We start from the raw sequence: 19350 nt of genomic DNA on the forward strand, positions 1-19350 counted from the left end.
TGGAATTTCGCTCTTGTTGCCCAGGGCTGGAGTGCAGTGGCGCGATCTCAGCTCACTGCAACCCCTGCCTCCCGGGTTCAAGCCATTCTCCTGCCTCAGCCTCTTAAGTAGCTGGGATTACAGGTACCTGCTACCACGCCTGGCTAATTTTTGTATTTTTAGTAGAGATGGGGTTTCACCATATTGGCCAGGCTGGTCTCCAACTCCTATTAAGGTCTTGTGATCTGCCTGCCTCGGCCTCCCAAAGTGCTGGGATTACAGGCATGAGCCACTGCATCTGGCCCTTTCATAACATATTTTAAATCCCAGGACTCAATGCATGCTCTCATATTACCATGGGTGCACTAGGTAGGCTCAGTCACCTACCTTGTTTGTTGTCCTCGTCATTCATGGTGATGATTTGAAGAGTCCAGGCCAGGTGCTTTGTAGAATGTCCCATATTCTGAATTTGTCGGATTTTTTCCTCAGTGCTTAGGTTATGTCAAAACATTTGAGCACGAATATTACATAGATGGTGTGTACTTTCTGGTGCCTCACATCAGGAGGCACAAGAAGTCAGTTTGTCCCACTGTTGATGATGCTAAACTGGATCCCTCTGTCAAGGTGGTGTCTGCCAGATCTTGCCATTGTAAAGGCACCTGTTTCTGTTTGTAATTAATTAATAATTCAAGACCATTTGAACACTGTTCCCTCAAAAATGCCACCCAGTAGTTTTAGCATCCATTGATGATCTCTGTCTGAATCAGTTATTACACTGGGGGTGATAAAATGGCGAGTTTTCTAATGTATCTTTCTGTGGATATCACCTGGCATTCTTCCATAGGGAAAATTTTTCCCTTTTCCTCTTATTACTTACTTTTAAAAATAGTACTGTGGATTCACAGACTGTTATTTCTATTTGATCTGTTAAAATTTGTTTTGTTTTAAATGCTTTCATTGTTTTAAATTTGGTCACTGGAAACCCCTTCAACTGGCTCCTGTGCCCTTTTTACAGGTCCCCATTAGCCTCCAAGCATGTCCTTGCTTTTTGACACAAATGTATGTTCCAGAAGCATCTTGTACTTCTTGTACTTTCCCTGTCCTAGCCTTGGAATCAGTCAGTTCTTCATGGAATGCTGGTTCTTTTTCATGGGGAATGGCATTTAAAAAGCAAGTGCTAAGCACTAAGTGGCCCATTGCTGCTGGGATGTGTCTGTGGGCAGGGCTAGGAAACCAAATGACTTCATACTAATACCCATACTTCTGATTCCATACCACAAGGTTCTCTTCTCTTTTCTCTGTTCCATATTTGTTTACCCCTTCTCCAACATTGAGGGCTGTGGTTCCTAATGACATCAGTGTGTTTCCTCTTTTGCTTGCTTCTACAATATGCCCAAAATGGTTCCAGAATTACTACATGAGTACCATTACCAACAAGAAACATCAAAATTACTTTCAATATTTTTGCTGCAATTATTTTTATCCTTAAATTGTATCTCACTACACACTTACAATCAAAGTACTGTGTTTAAAAGTTAAAAGAATTCTATCTTTTTAAGGGTGATTCTGTTAAAATTTAATACACAGTTACATTCATTTGTCTATGTTGGTTTCAATTTTAGGGTTTGTTTTTTTCATCCTTTTTAAGATTATTTTAAAAATATGTACCAGCCAATCATTTAAGAACATAGGTGCAGTTCTAGGTGCTAGGAATATAATGGTGAATAACACTGAAAAACTACAAAAAAAAATCCCTGCCCTACATTCTAGAGAGGCAGACAGTGATAATTAAAATGTGTGCTAGGTACTGTACCATCAGGCAGTGACAAGCATCATGAAAGAGATGCAGCAGGGCAAGGGCCGGAGAAGGAGGTGCTATTTTGGATAAGATTGTCTGGGCAAGGCTCTTTGACAAGGAGATGATGAGCAGAACTCTGAATGATGTGGTGGGGGTAATTTCTGCAGTATCTGTAAGAAGAGCTTTCCTGGCAGAAGAAACAATGAATGCGAAGACTCTCCAGTGGGGACAGGCTTGGCAGGTTCAAGGAAAAGCACAGAGCTGCCGTGGTGGGAACTGAGCAGAAAGAGGCCAGTGGATCCTGCAGGGTCCAGCTGCCTGTGGCAGAGAGTTTGGACTTTATTCTAAGAGTAATGGGAAACCATTGAGGGTCCAGTGTTCACTGAAAGAACATTTAGAATCGAATTCAACTGAGCACAGATATATTGAGTATCTGCTATGTTTGAGGCACTGGACAAATATTAGGAATTCAGTGATTTATCAGACGTTGACTCTGCCCTAAATCTGAAGGTCTAATAATTACAATACAGATGAAAGGCACAATTAGGGAAATATTATCTCTGATCCACGAATCTTGAAAAAAGGAAAAAAAGTTAAGAAAAAAAATTAGAGAAGTAACTGTAAAGACTAATAGCCACAGGAAAGGTACCAATAGCTACCTCAAAATGGGATCCTCAGGAAAGGCCAAGCAGAGGAGATGGCAGTGAAACCAAGTTTTGAAGGATAAATAAGGGTGTGTTAGTTAAGGCTCTTTTGGTTGCAAGTGACAGAAACCCTATTTAAAGCAGCTTTAGTGAAACAGGACATTGATTGATTTAACGTCAGGTGTGGCTGGATCTGGTTGCCCATACTTTGTCATCAGGATTCTGCCTGTCATTCTCTCCTGATCTATGTACTTTGCTTTGTACTTTTCTGGTTTCATTCTTAGGCAAGTTCTTTTCATGTGGCACTCCCGCTTCTCCATCCATCGCAGGGCAGGTATAGCGTATCCATTCAACTTCCCTTTCCCAATAATTCCTGCCCTCCAGATTCCTGAATCTCAGATGATCCACTTGGATCTCATGCCTATCCTAGAGCCACCAACTGGACCCAGGTGGTTGGAATATACAGATTGGCCAGAATGGTGCCTGAGGCCCACTCCACACCCTGGAAGGGTAGGGACTGGGATGGGGGCCCTCATACTCTGAACCATAAGGCCCGAGAGTAGGAGATGAGTGGTCTCTAGAGGAAGATCCAAGTGATGATGCCAGAGGAAGGGCTGTAAAGATGCTGGCAAGCATGTCTGCGATGTACACTTTCAGGGAGGGAAAGAGGAAAATGGTCTGAGTTTTTCCAAGGGAATGGCAAGTAACTGGAGCTAGCAACTTCTTCTCTCTTTTTTCTCTTTATAAGCTATTTGGAATGGATATTCTGACTGTTTGGCATACTACACTTTAGGTTTCTTAAGCCAGTTATGCAGTCAGGATGAGTTAGAACCTCTCCTGGTAATTTCTGGCTGTTCCTTGTCTTTTAACCAATTTCAGAGCCAGGTTAGGAAAGCGAATAGGAAGTGACACTCCCCATTATTTGGCAAAATATTTGGAAAATGCCCATTCTCCACCTCCTACAGAAGAGTGATCTACTTCGTGTGTAATGCCTTGTCTTGCAAATAATGTGGTGATGTCGTTAACCATGATGCTGATGTTGATACAAACCATGATGTTTGGTAAAGCTGCCAAATCCCAGATGAAAAATTTGACTTGGTTATTTCACATCTGCCTTGTGGTTTTATGCCTATAATTTCCTAATGTGTGTAGAAGAGGACAGTTTTCTTTTTACCTTCGTTGCTGCCAGGATGAATACCTTTAGGGAAACCTGTGCCTTCTGAGTGATGAAGGAAGATGTGAGGTAGAGATGCCGTTGTCAGGAGTTCTTCCCTGAACTACATGGGATACGTTCAGTCTGGGGGCACTGCTCTTTCTAGAAGAAAAAAACACTAAATAATGATGCCTTGATGGTTTATCATGAATATTAGAATGCTGTGTTTCTCCAGTCTCGTTGGTCCCATCTGGGTTGTCTTCTGTTTTAAGGCCATGTGGCAGAAAAGAGAAGTGGAAGGCATTCTGGATTAATCATTAGGGGCCCTGGGACTCAGGGCTGGCTTTGCTCCTCCCTGGATGATTTCAGGAAAGTCTTTCAGCCTCCCTGGGCCTCTGCTTTTCATCTAACAATCAGAGGAGTTGTTCAATTAGATCACTTACAGGGATATTTTGCTTTACTAGAAGTTCAAATGCAGTTATTTAGACTTACTCTTTAAGCATCTGTGTGTAATTGCAGTTTTAACGTAGTACCTACCCATTTTCCCTCTCGCTGCTGCCACCACCAAAAAAAAAAAAAAATTCTTCTAGATTTTTCAAGAAAGAAAATTCCTTTCTCTTCTAAACTCTTCATTTTCTCACACTCTTAGGAAAGCGGAATAGTGCTGCTCAGTTTGTAGAGCCATCTTCAAAAAATAAATGCACAAATTCAGAATGGTTTTCTGCTTTTCAATGTAAATGCACCAGACCTAAATATCTCATGTTTGTGTGCTATGAATGAGAGGAACCTGATGCTCAAGGGGTCTGGAGCAGCTGTTCAGAACCTTGATTTGATGTAAAGGAGTCTGGAAATAATAATAGTACCTACCGCATAGGGTTGTTTTGAGTATTTAATTAGATAATCCTCCTCAGATATTAGCCTAGTGACTGTGGTGAGTACCCAACACGTGATGACTACTATTACCATTCATGTTGAAAAGCTGGGTTAATATATTATGACTCCCAAGCACACAGCCTTATGCCTGTAGACAAGAGCTGAAGTGTTAATAGAAGCTCCGCTAACTCATTGCTGGGATATGGCATTGTCCCCTCTACTCTATGTCTGTGATTTTGAAATCATTTTTAAAAGCAATAGTTACTTTGTCTAAAAAAAATGGAGCTTAGCAGTTGACATTAGAAGTTGTGCTTGTTTTTTATACGGGCAGCGGCAAAATGTGTCAGGACCCACCCCAGGCTCCTGCCTCGCCATGCGGACGATGGTGTGGCTACACCAGAGAAAGTGGCGTGGGCCTGCCCTCAGCGCAAAGGAGAGAGGAGAAGCTGCTTTGTCTTCTTCCTTCTCTTCATTTCTGCCCAGAACACCAACTGGAATTAATTTTCCCTAAAAAGAGACAAATGTGTCTGTAAATCACCCTCCTCAAGACATGAAAAAAGCATACTTCAAAAAGAGAAACAAGCTGCATTTAATTCCCATAATTAACTTTCTTTATAAGTGTTATCCTTTCTGAGCCAGTAACTATTAGTGAGATTGCCCTTGTTCTTGAGGCACAGACACATTTAGCATCCTCTCAATTGTACGTGAGCCCAGGTAGAAGTTAAAGCAAAACAGCCCTCACTGGAAGGCAGGCAGGTGACGATCAGGGGGACCGCCCATTGTTCTCTGAGCCTGTGTCTTTATGTGCCGCTCAAGGGGAAGAGTCAGTGCATGTGGGAGGTTGTGGCAATGGATGGGAATGCTTCCAAACTAGCAGGGCCTGTGGTTAAAACGGGACATCTCTTCTCCATCAGCAAAAAAGGGCAGACTCTCTTTATAAACAGTTTTGCAACCATAATTTATTTGAGGACCCAATAGAGACAAAACTTTGAAGCTATTTAAAAATGAATTAGGGAGCATAATGGGCTACTTTATCTTCATCTGCATGGGTGAAGTCCCTGTTTGGAAGTACAGTGTCTGACGACCTTTACTGAAGTCATCATGGCCCATTGGGTTAGGTGGCAAGCTCCCAGTATGCGAGAGCCATGTTTGTTTGTTTTATTCGATACTAAGCACAGTGCATAATGATGATTATAGAATGAAGTTCATGCAAGGCTGCCTTTAGATAAAATAAAAATACTGATATTTCTTTCCTGCATCTTTTCACCTCCCCTACCCCGACTTTTTTTTTTTTTTTTTTTTTTTTTTTGAGACAAAGTGTCATTCTGTTGCCTAAGCTGGAGTACAGCATCACGATCTCGGCTCACTGCAGCCTCCAGTTCCCAGCTTCAAGTGATTCTCCTGCCTCAGCCTCCCAAGTAGCTGGGATTACAGGCACGTGCCACCATGCCCGCCTAATTTTTGTATTTTTGGTAGAGACGGGGTTTCACTATGTTGGCCAGGCTGGCCTTGAACTCCTGACCTGGTGATCTGCCCACCTCAGTCTCCCAAAGTGCTGAGATTACAGGTGTAAACCACTGCAGCCAGCCCCTTTCTTTTTTAAAAATTTTTATTTTAGGTTTGGGGGTACATGTGAACGTTTGTTACATAGACAAACGTGTCACAGAGATTTGTTGTACCTATTATTACATCACCCAGGTATTAAGCTCAGTACCCAGTAATGATCTTTTCTGCTCTTCTCGCCTCCGTTTCATTGCCCTTCTCTTCCTGCACTATGTCCCGGGCCCTCGGGACTCTCCTTTGGCCTCCCTTGTTTTCCAGGGCCATCCTCCCACCTCAGCCTTCCTCTCCTCAGTCTGTTGTGTACAAACTTCTATTTCTCCATGCTTCTTCCATCCCTATCATGATTGTTCTGTTTCTCTCCCCATTCTGACTTGTTATCAGCTCATTGTTCCATAGAAAGGATCTGATAAATTAAACCCAATATGGTGGACTCTCAACATGTTTGCATTTGAATAAAGAGAGAGCCTACCTGATGGATAGATATTTGTAATAGGGTAATTTCAAGCAGTGACATGCAGTGGGGTTGGCAACCAAGGTGGGGTGGGAGAGCAATTCTAGAAGTAGGCCTATGATTATTAGCATTCTGTGTAAGCCTGTACCATCATCCTATTAGCCCGGGCTTGGGATCATTAAATTTAATGGCTAGAAGGGATCCTTCAAGAACATCTAGTTCACGTATTTTATCTGTAGATTTTACTAGAGAACATTTATTAAGAATGGACTGTATGGTAGACATCATGCTAAGCACTGTTTTATGCATTACCTCATTTAATCCTAACAGCTGCCTTAAAAAATAGGTGCTGTGATTATTCTTCCCATTTTACAGGTGAGGTGACTGAGGCTTAGTGAGGTTAGGTATGCCTTACCAAGGTCACCCAGCCAGAAAGTGGAGGAGCCAGCATTGGAACCTAAGCAGTCAGACTCCAGAGCCTGAAGATGGTGGGGAAGAAGTGAGCTAGTGGTGCAGCCTTGTTCACCAAAATGCTTGTTCCCCAAGCTGGGTGCTCTCACCTTGAACTTGCACTGTCTCCAGGACCTGCTTCAGATTCTGTTTGTGTAGAAGGGAGCCAAACGTCCCCTTCCATATTTAATGCTGAAACTCTAAGGTTATCAACCTTACACAAACAGAAAAGAAGTTCCCTAGCTTCTTGAATGTCTTTCTGGCCAAGACTGTTTTAATCATAAAGACTTGGCTTTGATCATTAAGTTTTATAGAGTAAGTGGAAGTTTCAAGTGATATAAGGACTTGAAGTCTTTGGAATGCAATTATTTCTCAAGGCTTGGAACTTGCTGAATTTTATTAGATAACATTCAAGCTGTTTTAACTCTTGAACCTATGACAAATCTCTATTTTCAGTTATGTTCTTCTGCACTTGCCAATATTTTCTTTTAGAATTGAAAATGGATTTGTGACTATTTAATGAGTTTAATATTACAAAAATCAAGGTTTAAGCTGTAACCAAAGAACTGAATAAGGGCATATGGAAATGTTTGCAAGTTTGATCTCTGGCTTTTGTACAGCATATCCAAATCAAGTCAATACATATATACTGAGGTTGCATGGAAAAGAATATGCGTAAATCAGAAGTCATTATAAGCTTTGTCAGGAATGAATTACCATGCTGGAGCAGGTAGCATAGAGACCTAAATAGTACTTGATTAGATGAGATGTTTAGGTTGGAAATGAGAAATGCTAAGTTACATCTATTATGCAGCTTCATCCTTCTGAATTGTATCTACAGTGAGCAAACAAAGATTCAGTTTGTTGACTGTGGCCCGGTGTGTTCGGACTCTTTATTTAAAAGTCAAATTAACTGTAGTCTCCATTTTAAACAAAAGGGTTTATTCATCTCATTGAGTCACCTGGCTTCATGCTGGATTTCTCCAAATTGCCACTGAACTCAGAGTAGGTGGGAAAAGGATGCATCTTGTTCACCTATGCCTGTCAGTGATGGCTTTTTTTTTAAGCAGTATCTTCTCAATAGAAAATAAGAATATATCATTTGGGAGGCAGCATGTATTTTTGCATAAGTTTATGTGACTAAAAATTGGCTATAGATCGAAGTGTTTTTGCTATAAGTCTATGCCTGTAGATTTTGCAAGTTTCTTTTTAAGCCCATATTCCAAAAGAAATAGATGCTTTGATAAAGTCATATTCTTGTTGGAAGGCTTTTTTTTTTTTTTAATTGCAGCAATGTGGTCTTGAAATTAGATGACGCATGGTCTAGAAATGTCTAGGAAGTTATAGAGATTACCACAACACTGAAATTCCAGCTTTCCTCATTCATTAATTTTCTAAACTGACCATTTTAAGGCCACACTTCTCTCTTCAGATAAAATAATGGTACTGAAGGAAATAAGATTCTACCCTAGGCTAGATGAAGCCAAAGTAGGTCACCCTAGCCTAATCTTGCCCTATTGGCTGCTACATGGTACCCATTACACCGAGGTTTTCACCGGATTTTGTGGCTTTCCTGGGGTGTTCAATGTGTGTATAAAGTTCTCTTTGAGGCATTGAAGCTGTCTTGTTCCCTCTGGTCTTCTCCCATAAATGGGTGGCAGCTCTATCGTAGTCTGTGCCTGGGATGAGCTGGAGAACAAGGGAATGATATGACTGATTCCAGAAGGGCAGTGTGCCTTGATTCCTTCTGGGGATACAGAGGAGCTCTCACCAGCCCAGTAGTGAATTCTTCAAAGAAGGATTTTTTTTTCTCCTGTGTAGCTGGGGAAAGTGGGGTTCAAGCAGGGCAAGGAGCTTAGAATGACCCTCAGGGTCCTCAGTGTACCATTGCTGAAGTTGACAACTCCCTCTTTGCACCTGCCAGGCAAAGGATAGGAACTAAGGCCTGCGGATGGTGAAACTTTGTGTCCAGGTTTAGCTGTGTCTCATTTCAAAAGCCGTTGCTCATTATCACTGACAAAGTTGTGAATTTTTTTGCCATGAAATGTGTACCTAGAAGCAAGGCAGAGAATGACTATATAAGTGTATCTATTTTTTTCCTACTAAACTTCAGAGAAATGTAGTCAAATGAGAGTAGCTTAAACAATAGTAACTGCTACCATATGTGAAATTTCTGTAAGAGGACATTGTTTCCATTTTAATATTATTCTCTGACACTGTTTGTTTTCCTCTGGAGGAGCTGATTGAAGCTGGACTTTAGCTATGAAATCTTTTTCCCTTTCTTGAGTGTAACCAAATGGCAGATTACAGTAAGTAGGCTCTGTATGTTGTTGAAACATATAAGAAAAGAGAGATTCAGGCAAAAGACACAATTATAGGTTTTCTCTACATCCAATTTCATTGTATTTTTACACATCTGGATAATTAACCAAACATTGCATTCTCTCTGTTTTTACAAGTACAATGTACTCCTCACGGGATTTCCATCAGGCTGGAAAAAAAAAATCGCAGACCAAGATTCAAAACTACTATTCAACTATGATGTTGAGGCCTTTTTCTCTCCTGGGAGAAATAAAAGACTGAGAGCTGAATTCTGAGATCCTTCTGATGTAGGAGGAAAATTGGAAGTTTATTGCCTCTTTAAGCTCCAGCAAATACAAGCATGTACAAACACAAGCATGTACAAACACACCCTAATACCTCTGGTCCTTCTTGTTGGAGGTCAGCTCGAAATATGGTCACCATGGGAAAAATTAACCAAGTAAGAGCAGTGCTGGAAATTGCAGCTTGAAGCTCCTTTAATAATTAGAAAGGAATAATAAGGACATCCTAAAATTCTGATGTGTTGAGTGCTAACCTAGTTTGAATTCTGTTCGATGTGTTATGTTTATCTGGCTGAGTTTCTCATTTGAAGGTCCCTGCCAAATTCTAAAATAATATGTGTTCAGATAGTTTCTGGCCACACTTTTCCTCTTTCTTTTTAAAATGGCTTTGGTATTGCTTTGAGCTTTTATGAGGCCAGCATCTGATCCCATGTTAGAAGGTTCGTGTTAATTCACAGACTTCAGGGGCTTCATTGACCAGCTGCTGCCCACACTGGTGAACACCATGGGGAGGTCAGAGAAGCCATGGGACCAAGAGTTCTGGTTGTTGTTGCTGTTTTCATTAGAACTCAGAACAAAAGAAGCAATAGTTCATAAAATTACAGAATCACTGTTATAAGCCTAAGGGACCATATAGTCGATTTCTAATCCATAAGGCAGTCACACCTAAATTCTTCCCCCGAAATATGGGGTTCTATAAAATATATACAGGAAAAGGCAAATGAGGTAAAATAAAACATACTTGATTTATTACCCGGTTGTCTTTTGAAGTACTTAATGGCGGTCAGAGAATCATTAAATTGAGAAATAAATGATTCAAAAAGAATAAATGAGTCTGATCTTGCCAAAAAAAAAAAAAAAAACCTCTCTCAACAAGGAGAGTGAAAATAATTGAAATTTTATTACAATGTTTCAGTGTCTGTTTTCCATAAAAATAATTCTATAATTTTCTTTTCTGTGACAGCCTGAGTCACTCAACCAATGGAATGATTAATGAAAAAGGCAATGACGGATTTGTCACACTGACACAAAGCAAGGAAGTGTGTGATAGTCATTAGAAAGTTAGAAAAAAAGACTGCGAGGTTGGCAGATGTGGACTGAATATTGAAGAATTTCATTTTGGATATGGTTATAGTACTACTCATCTCACTGTTTTGTTTTTCATAAATGATCAGCTTAGCAAGCCTGGAGTAGATAAACCCAAGATGTAGTCCCACCTTAGGGGACCTCAGACCCATGGTGTATTCCAGGACCATTGACTGTCCAGCCTGGGCAACAGAGCGAGACTCCGTCTAAAAAAATAATAATGATGATAATAATAATGGTGGCTTTTTTTTTTTTTTTTTAAAGAGTATCTTCTCAATAGAAAAGATTTCATTGACTGAAATGCAATTAGATATGACAAAGGGGAGCTGCGGAGACAGCCAAGCCAGGGTAGAATTCCAGCCAGGCATGTGAATGAAATGCACGGGCTCTTGTTTTCATCACTGTAAAATATTGGAAAATAATGTTCATCTTAAATTGGCTTAAAGTAGGTGAGGTAGCCTGGCTCATAGTATTGCTCAAAAACTGAGTGGGTGTTCCTTCTTAATTCCCTGTCTGGATGTATCCCAGATACCCAGATACACATGATGGTCACTGGGGGAAGGTGCCATAAACATGCAGATGTTTCAGCCTACGTTTCTCATGACTACCTACACAGCAACTTAAAGTACATGCCCTTCCATGTCAGAAAGTGTCAAGAGAGATGTTTTATTACCAGGTCTTATAACAAGAAAATTGGAGTGATAATATCACTGGAAGATAAACTTTTTAGCATCTGTACCAATTTCTGATAGGGAAAAAGTATTTAGAAGTAATGCCAGATAAGTCATTCATTTATCAAGTATGTTTTTATTTACCTACTTTGTGCTAGGCAATGTATACATTATGGAAATCATAATCTAAGAAATGGTAAACTTTGCTCTATCATGTGTCAGTCATGGTTTCCATAATATAGTTTTGAAAGCAATTGTGACCTTTATGAGGGCAAGTTTTGTGCTTTATTCATTTTTGTGTCTCCTCAAGTATCTAGTATAATGCCTGTATTAGTTCGTTTTCACACTGCTGTAAAGATACTGCGAGAGAGAGAGAGCATGCGCAGGGGAAACTGGCTCTTTTAAAACCATCAGCTCTCGTGAGAACTCCCTCACTATCATGAGAACAGCATGGGGGAAACTGCCCCAGTGATCCAGTCACCTCGCACCAGATCCCTTCCTCAACACGTAGGGATTACAATTGGAGATGAGATTTGGTTGAGGACACAGAGGCATACCATGTCAATGCCTTTGACAGAAGAATTGCCCAATAAACTATCATTGAATAAAGACTATATAATAATACATTTTTACTAGTAAAATGGTTACTGAGGGAAATATGCTTTTTTGTCATTTTACAGAAATTTTATTTGATAAATGTTCACTTATTGTCACAACAGAATGTAGCACAGTTAGACAACAAACCAAATTTCAGACATATGGACATATCTTTATATTACACAAGGAAGCTAAAATATACTTGCAAGTATGAATGGATAAATTGCTTTGATTCAATACTTTGTCTAAATAATTATTATTGCACAAGAGAGCTGCATCAATGAGGAGATCTTAGATAAATTACATTAATGGCTTTCTTTTATCATTGCTTGGAAGGAGTTTAGGTTTTGGAGTCAGTCAGCTCAGGTATAATTCTGGCTCTATGACTTAACCTCTCTGAGCCTCAGTGTCCTCATCTGGAAATGGGAGTAATGATATCTTCAGCATATGATTATGGTATGGATAAAATAAGAGCTTTCAGGGGTTCCCAGCCTTTGAACTTACAGACCCCCTGGAGAGCCTTGGAGATGCTGTGAACTCGCAGGTATCCACATAGTGTCTCTAGTCTGTTTTGAACATAGATGCATTGCTCTTTTTCAGGTGTCTGTGGATTCATTTTAAGATTCATTCATTCAACAACTATTTATTGAGCATAACAAATACACGCATCAGTCATAGTGGACTCAAGTAAACAAAATGGACAAATGTCCCTGTATTCACGGATCTTATATTCTAGTATGGGTAGGAGCATAACAGTATATGAGATAAGTAAGTAAAAGTTTGTTGGAGAATGATAAGTATTAAGGAAATAGGAAAGAAAAAATATAGGAAATTGAGAGAATTTGCCATATATATGGATGCCTGTGAGAAGAGCATTCCAGGTGGAGGGAACAGCTAGTCCAGAGGCCTGGCAGGCATGTGCCTGGTATGTGCAAGGAATAACGTGGAACCCAGTGGGCTGGAGAGGAATGAGCAAGAGGGTAGCAGGGGTTGAGGGTAGAGAATGGAGCAGATCATGCTAGCCCTTATGCCTTTGCTTTTGGGAAGATGGGAAGTCATTAAAGGATAAGGGCAAAAGAAGGAGGCCAATGAGGAGGCTACTGCAGTCATCCAGGCCAGAGATGATGTGATGGAGAAAGGGTTGTGGAAGACATTGGACTCTGGACAGATTTTGATAGAATAGGTAGAGCTGACAAGCTTGGCTGATTGACTTTTGTGGAATATGAGAGAAAGAGATATATAAAGAATGGCACCAAGATTGTTGGCCTGAGCAGCAGAAAAACAGAATTAACATGAATTGAAAGGGAGGCTGCCTCAGGGTTGGGGATTGGGAGCTTTATTTTGATCGTCTGCAGTTTAATATTAGACATACAAGTGGAGATATCAAGAAGGCAACTTTTGATGGAAAGAATGCAAAATGCAAAATTATTTGAAAAATGTTGCTGAGTCAATAGTAGCTCTTCCAGCACGGTCTAAAAGTAGAACTATTATCACGTTTGTTGGGGGAAGGATATCTACAAAATATTTTGACCTTGAAAAAGGACCTTGTGCTAGAAAAGGTTGGAAATAGAGATGAGTTTAAGTGAAAATTTTAGTGGCAGTAAATATTATTTTCCTTTCTACTAATGGAACATGTGTTCCATTAGTACATGTTGATTTCAAAATTTGCAGCATTATCAGATTTTGAAATCTTAATTTTGAACTTGAGATTTTTTTCCCCTCTAATCTTTGAATAGAGCTTTCTGGCAAGAGACGCCTAACACATGGCAGAATTGTGTTCTCCCAAGTTATTTTATTTTGGAAGGAAATTAGAATGTTCACTTATTACATGTTCACTTGTGATTTTTTGAGCATCGAACCTGTGCATGTCATGGGGTGCTATTTGAGACGACAAAAGAATTGGAAGACAGAGGTTTTTGCTATTATGGAATCTATAATGCAGGGTTAGGAAACAGATAGTATACCTCATGTGAAAAGATTGCTCCTTCATTGTGATTTTAATTAACTTAAGTACTTTTAATTTTACTAGCATCCATTTGTGATTGACCATTTCAACATCTGTCCTTCTCAGTCTTACGCAGGGAAATATGTGCCAGCCATTGCACACCTCATCCATTCCCTCAACCCGGTGAAGGAGGAGAAGATCAACCTGAAAGGAATTGCTATTGGAGATGGATATTCTGATCCCGAATCAGTAGGTGTCTCCTTTTGACTTTCTATTTTGTCTCTTAGGGAGATTAAAAGCCTTTTTATCAGATGGAAGGCTCCTCTTAGAGGTCTAACTTGATAAGGGAAATACCGGTTGACTTTATGACTTAAATCTCTTAATTTTTACCAAATGTTTCAACGTATCGATGTACTGTGTCAGCTTACATTGGCTGTCAGTGCAAATATATGTGTGTGTGTATTGTGTTGTGTTCTGTTGTGTGTGTTGTGGGGTGTATATGTGTGTGCATGTAATTATCCTACTTGGCTAACCAGCACAAGATTAACAATTACAAAGGATTATTTCACCAAGCAAATGGGCTTCCTTAAGGTCTCTTTTTCTCCCTTTGTGGCATTGATGTGTGTCTTTTTTGTCCTCAGATTATAGGGGGCTATGCAGCATTCCTGTACCAAATTGGCTTGTTGGATGAGAAGCAGAAAAAGTACTTCCAGAAGCAGTGCCACGAATGCATAGAACACATCAGGAAGCAGAACTGGTTTCAGGCCTTTGAAGTGAGTTCTAGGGGCCTTGTGCTGCCCTTGAGCAATTAAAACCATCTGGGGACGGGGGCGGGTCAGTAGGAACACCTTGGTGCTCAGGCATTTTTTTGTTAAGAAGGTATATCTCTGTTATTCCATTCGAGATCGGGAGGCTAGTTGAGTGGCCTTATAATAAAGAAAAGGACTGTCTGTGTTCCTTTGAATTTACTTTGGCTATATTTTAAGCCTGAGATCATCTTGGAGTGTTTATCTAACTGTGTCTTTCATTAACTATTTTGATTTCTTTAAATACTGTGGAGGCCCTCAAGGCAGACCCTATCATATGGAAATCAGAAGAAAGGCAACCCAGGAAGTAGAGGCATATGCTTCACCATCTGCCCTAAACCATGTAGAAGAGTTTTATATCCACAAACAGGGTTTCAGCTGGGAGAAATGACCACAGTGTGTAACAAATGACATGTGACACACGTGTCGGGAACAAAGATCATAAAGTGTAGTAATTTGAAACTCTTACAAAGGGGCATTGGTATTTGTGCATATCCTTACACTGCTCACCTAAAATTAAACTTGAGAATAAATAATTATGTTCTTCACTCTTTTCTTTCTCGGTTATTTAAAGTGTAAGAATATACTAAATATTAGGATACAGGAAGTTTTTGTTTTTTGTTTTTTTTTTTTGGACAATGCAGACAGAGCTATGTGTAAACAATCTCCCTGAGAGGCTTTTTGCCACATTTACTATGGAGCCATCGTGTTTGACACAGTAGTAAATGAGGCAAGGTCTGAATTTTGAGAGCTTTAATTTGTTTGTTATTAGACACATTCTGTAACAGTATATCTAATGTTGTTATTGTTATTAAAGCAGAAATCTGATATTAAGTCTTAAGAGCACTGCAGATCAGCCAGTTCAGATCAAAATAGGAGACATGCAACCTTGGAGAGAAGGTGGAGGATAACACAAAGTTATTTTTCATTTTACAAGTAGGGTGTCGGGACACTATCAGAAATCTACCAAGGCAGTGGCCACCCTTGCTGTGAATTCTGATAACAGCTAGCTGTGCAAATGGTTGGAGCAAAGGGAGTCCTGAGCCATCCTACAGAGCTCCACCAGGCTCTCCTTTCTCTGAGTCAGGACACTAAATGTGGCTGCAAAGTGTGGATTCAGAAATTCTTGTGTAATTGTAAACACAAAGGAAGAGGGATCTCCTGGGGGACATGTAGGATCATGCTTCCACTTGCAATGATATTATTTTCAAGACTTTCTGCTGTGGTAGTCAGAGAGGGGACAAAGGAGTGAAACTTCAGTATTTAGAATTAATATCAAATTTTATGTGGCATGAGACCAATTTGCAAATGAAACATTTGATATGTTTTTAAAGAAGCACACAGGGATAAAGCAATATCAAGAGCAAGAGCATTTGAGAGGCTCATATTGAGAAAAAAAGCAGAAAGATGACTGGTACATAATGTAGCAGGCTAAACACCTACAGGATTAGTGAAGCTGTAGAAAAGTTCAGGTATGTTGTGTATTCAGAGAGAATGAGAACGTGACCCATGAGGTTAGAATCTATCCCAAACCGGATACATCAGAAACTGGAACCCCAAGCAGGCAAAACCTTTGAAGGCTTGGAATGTCTTTTTGACCATTGGTCCCACATCTTGAGTGATGAATTAAAACAAGACCTTTGCTTTTTCAAGGAAAATAGATAAAATGATACTTAGGACAGTAAACAATTTGTAGTTGAAATGTGTTTCAATGACTGCAAAGGAAGACTCCAACAAATCCTGAAACCCGAGGGAATATAAATGTCAGAATCTCAAGCCTAAAATGATAAAGCCTGTTTGATGCTCTGATCCTTTAAAATGATTTAATTAATCAAAGAGTAGTAACTCAGAGCTGGAGAGTACTCTAGAGATAGGTCATCTATTGTCCCTATTCATTTACATGCACACACAGACACACACATACACACACAGACACACACACACACTTACTGGTGAGGGGAGAGGATGCCGAGCCTCAGAGGATAGCAATGAATTGCCGAAGGATACACAAATGGATTGTGGCAGGCTGAGGACTGGAATTGTTCCCCGCATTTCCACCACAGTATTTCTCCTATGGTAATTTGCAGGCATTCTATAAAAATCCTGGGGTATCTTAGATATTCTGCAAGATATAAAATGGCTGATCCGCTGTCCAGTATTACCTCCTTTTCCATGATGATTTTCTGAATCACAAAGTTCTTAACTTCACAGGTCCTAACCACCCATGTTATTTTTTGACAACAACTGACTTTTTTTTTTGAGATGCAGTCTCGCTCTCTTGCCCAGGTTGGAGTGCAGTGGCAAGATCTCTGCTCACTGCAGCCTCCACCTCCTGGGTTCAAGCGATTCTCCTGCCTCAGCCTCCCGAGTAGCTGGGATGACAGGCACTCACCACCACGAACGGCTAATTTTTCTTATTTTTAGTAGAGATGGAGTTTCACCTTGTTGGCTGGGCTGGTCTCAAACTCCTGACCTCAAGTGATCTGCCCACCTCGGTCTTCCAAAGTGCTGGAATTATAGCTGTGAGCCACCGCGACCAGCCAACAAATGACTTTTAACTCTTTCTAAAAGCAAAGTTATTCTTCAAGGTTGACTTTATATTTTATTTTCCCATTGGTGTTGAAGATTATTTCTAACAATGAATTTCAGAAATGATGTGTGCATTCAGAATGACCCTGGCCTATGGTGTCCCCTCTGGGTGAACAGATTAGAAAAAGCACCTCCTCTGTGGTGATGCAGTCCTGTGGGTTCAGGACTGGGCAAGCAGATGCCTCCATTGTGTGAGGATAAGAGGTGGCCACTTCTCCAGATGCAGCCCTGAACCAGGCTGTCCAGCTCAGCAAGCAGAACTTTGGCTGGTTCCCTGTCCCTTCGCACCCCTTAGCCACAGGCATCGCCATGGAGCTGCACAACCAGATGTGGGGCCCTGAGCAATGGTAGCATTGGTAGAGAATACTTACTACCACCTCCACCCACACCGCCTTCTACGGAGATAACCCTTTTCATTCTTGGCCTCTCTCCCCATGGCAATAGGAACTTGAATAAGTTCTTTCACGTTTGAAAAAGAATATGAATACAGGCCAGGCACGGTGGCTTATATCTGCAATCCCAGCACTTTGGGAGGCCGAGGCGGGTGGATCACAAGGTCAGGAGTTCAAGACCAGCCTGACCAACATGGTGAAACCCCATCTCTACTAAAAATACAAAAAAAAAAAAATTAGCCGGGCATGGTGGCAGGCGCGTGTAGTCTCAGGTACTCAGGAGGCTGAGGAAGGAGAATTGCTAGAATCTGGAAGGCAGAAGTTGCAGTGAGCTGAGATCTTGCCACTTCATTCCAGCCTGGGTGTCAGTGCGAGACTCTGTCTCAAAAAAAAGAGGATATGAATACAATAATGAGAATATTTCTCAAACACTGAAACATGGCCAGAAGGAATTGGCAAGTAGGAAGCATTGCAGGCTGACTGCTGGGAGCCAGTGAGTGCGTGGTTGAGTGTGCAGGCTCAGGAGTTGTGGCCTGATCATCTCACCTCTGACGTTATTAGTGGGGTATCCTTGGCAAGTTGCTTAAACTCATGTGTCTCAGTTTTCTCACCCATAAAATTAGAATAATAATACCTTACCTGATAAGAGACCTAACCTTGTACTTGATAGATTGTTTTTAAGATGAGCTGACTTCATTTCTTAGAATCCTTTCATAAGAACTCCTTACAACGTAATATCATCATCAACAACCCCCCTCCATGTCTTCAGCCTCTTGCTTTGCCGGAAACCTGGCTCTCCCCTGATGATGCTGCAGTCCTTGTGGTCCTCTTGAGTGGGGGCTGTTCTCTCTCTTAGTTTCTCTGTATCTCTTGGTTCATAGGTGGGGTAGGTGTCTTCCTTGCTTATCATGTGACTTTCAGATCATGTTCCCTGCCTCCTCCTAAAGCATTGAGCTTTGACTCTCCTGTCCTCAGACAGGGCCTCTGACCACTTCCAATTGTGTCTGTCTACCAACCCCTGGTTACTCTCTCTCATTTGAATAGCTGAGCTCCTTCCTCCCTGTCGCTCTCTCCAGCATTATTCTTGTCATAATTCCTGGTAACTGCAGGATCCACATTGATGATCCTTTTAGGATGTGGTCCTTGGTGCCTCAGCCTCCTGTTTTTCAATGATCATGTTCTCCTCTTCATCTTAGCTGCTGATTCTCATACCCTAAAAAGCTGGCAGCTGATCCACAATCACACATTCAAACATCTTTCTCCAACTACCACCTCCTGTCCTAGCTCTCTTCCGCTAATGTACCAGTCTTACAGCCCTGCACCCTCACTACCTTTCAATCCATTGATCCTCCTGCCTCTCCACTATCTCTAACACCCTGAAGTCTCCATTTCTCTAATTACCTGTCTTCAACCCACGGTCAGTCATCCCATACATTTCCAAGCCCAAACCTCTTTTGCACTTCTTCCGACTCCTTTGGCTGAATCACAGCCCTGGCTCAATCTCCCCCTCTGCCAGGCTGTGCTTGTCTCCACGTAGCTGACAATGGCTGGAGGAAAGCATGCAACCATGCTGATTGCTCTCCCCCTCAGCTGGTGACTGGGTTTTTTAATGTCAGCCCAAAGATAACTTCCACCAGCTCCAGAAACCTGGAGCTGCACCTTATCCTGCGTCTTCTCTCCATGTCATCTGGTGAGCAGTTCGTGATCCATGTTAAGGTACCCTTCCCACAAGGTTTACTTCCATAGGCAA

The 19350-nt window shown here is 41.0% G+C and overlaps 1 protein-coding gene and 1 long non-coding RNA gene across 3 annotated transcripts in view; one reads left to right on the top strand and one right to left on the bottom strand.

Moving 5' to 3' along the window:
- The window catches only part of CPVL (carboxypeptidase, vitellogenic-like), a 172007-nt gene that overhangs the window by 70172 nt on the left and 82485 nt on the right, over window positions 1-19350 (top strand). For both annotated transcript variants that reach the window (XM_011972228.1, XM_011972227.1), the window contains exons 8-9: window positions 13940-14062; window positions 14455-14586. In XM_011972228.1, the coding sequence (XP_011827618.1) occupies window positions 13940-14062; window positions 14455-14586 (255 nt within the window). The remainder of the gene's footprint in view (window positions 1-13939; window positions 14063-14454; window positions 14587-19350) is intronic.
- LOC105533707 lies at window positions 3781-6034 on the bottom strand. Its single transcript, XR_001005156.1, has 3 exons — window positions 5986-6034; window positions 4820-4954; window positions 3781-3980 (listed from the first exon to the last, which is right to left on the bottom strand). It is a non-coding gene; the product is annotated as an uncharacterized LOC105533707 (long non-coding RNA).

The sequence above is a fragment of the Mandrillus leucophaeus genome, unplaced genomic scaffold (genome assembly GCF_000951045.1).
Source record: "Mandrillus leucophaeus isolate KB7577 unplaced genomic scaffold, Mleu.le_1.0 Scaffold128, whole genome shotgun sequence".
Lineage (NCBI taxonomy): Eukaryota > Metazoa > Chordata > Mammalia > Primates > Cercopithecidae > Mandrillus > Mandrillus leucophaeus.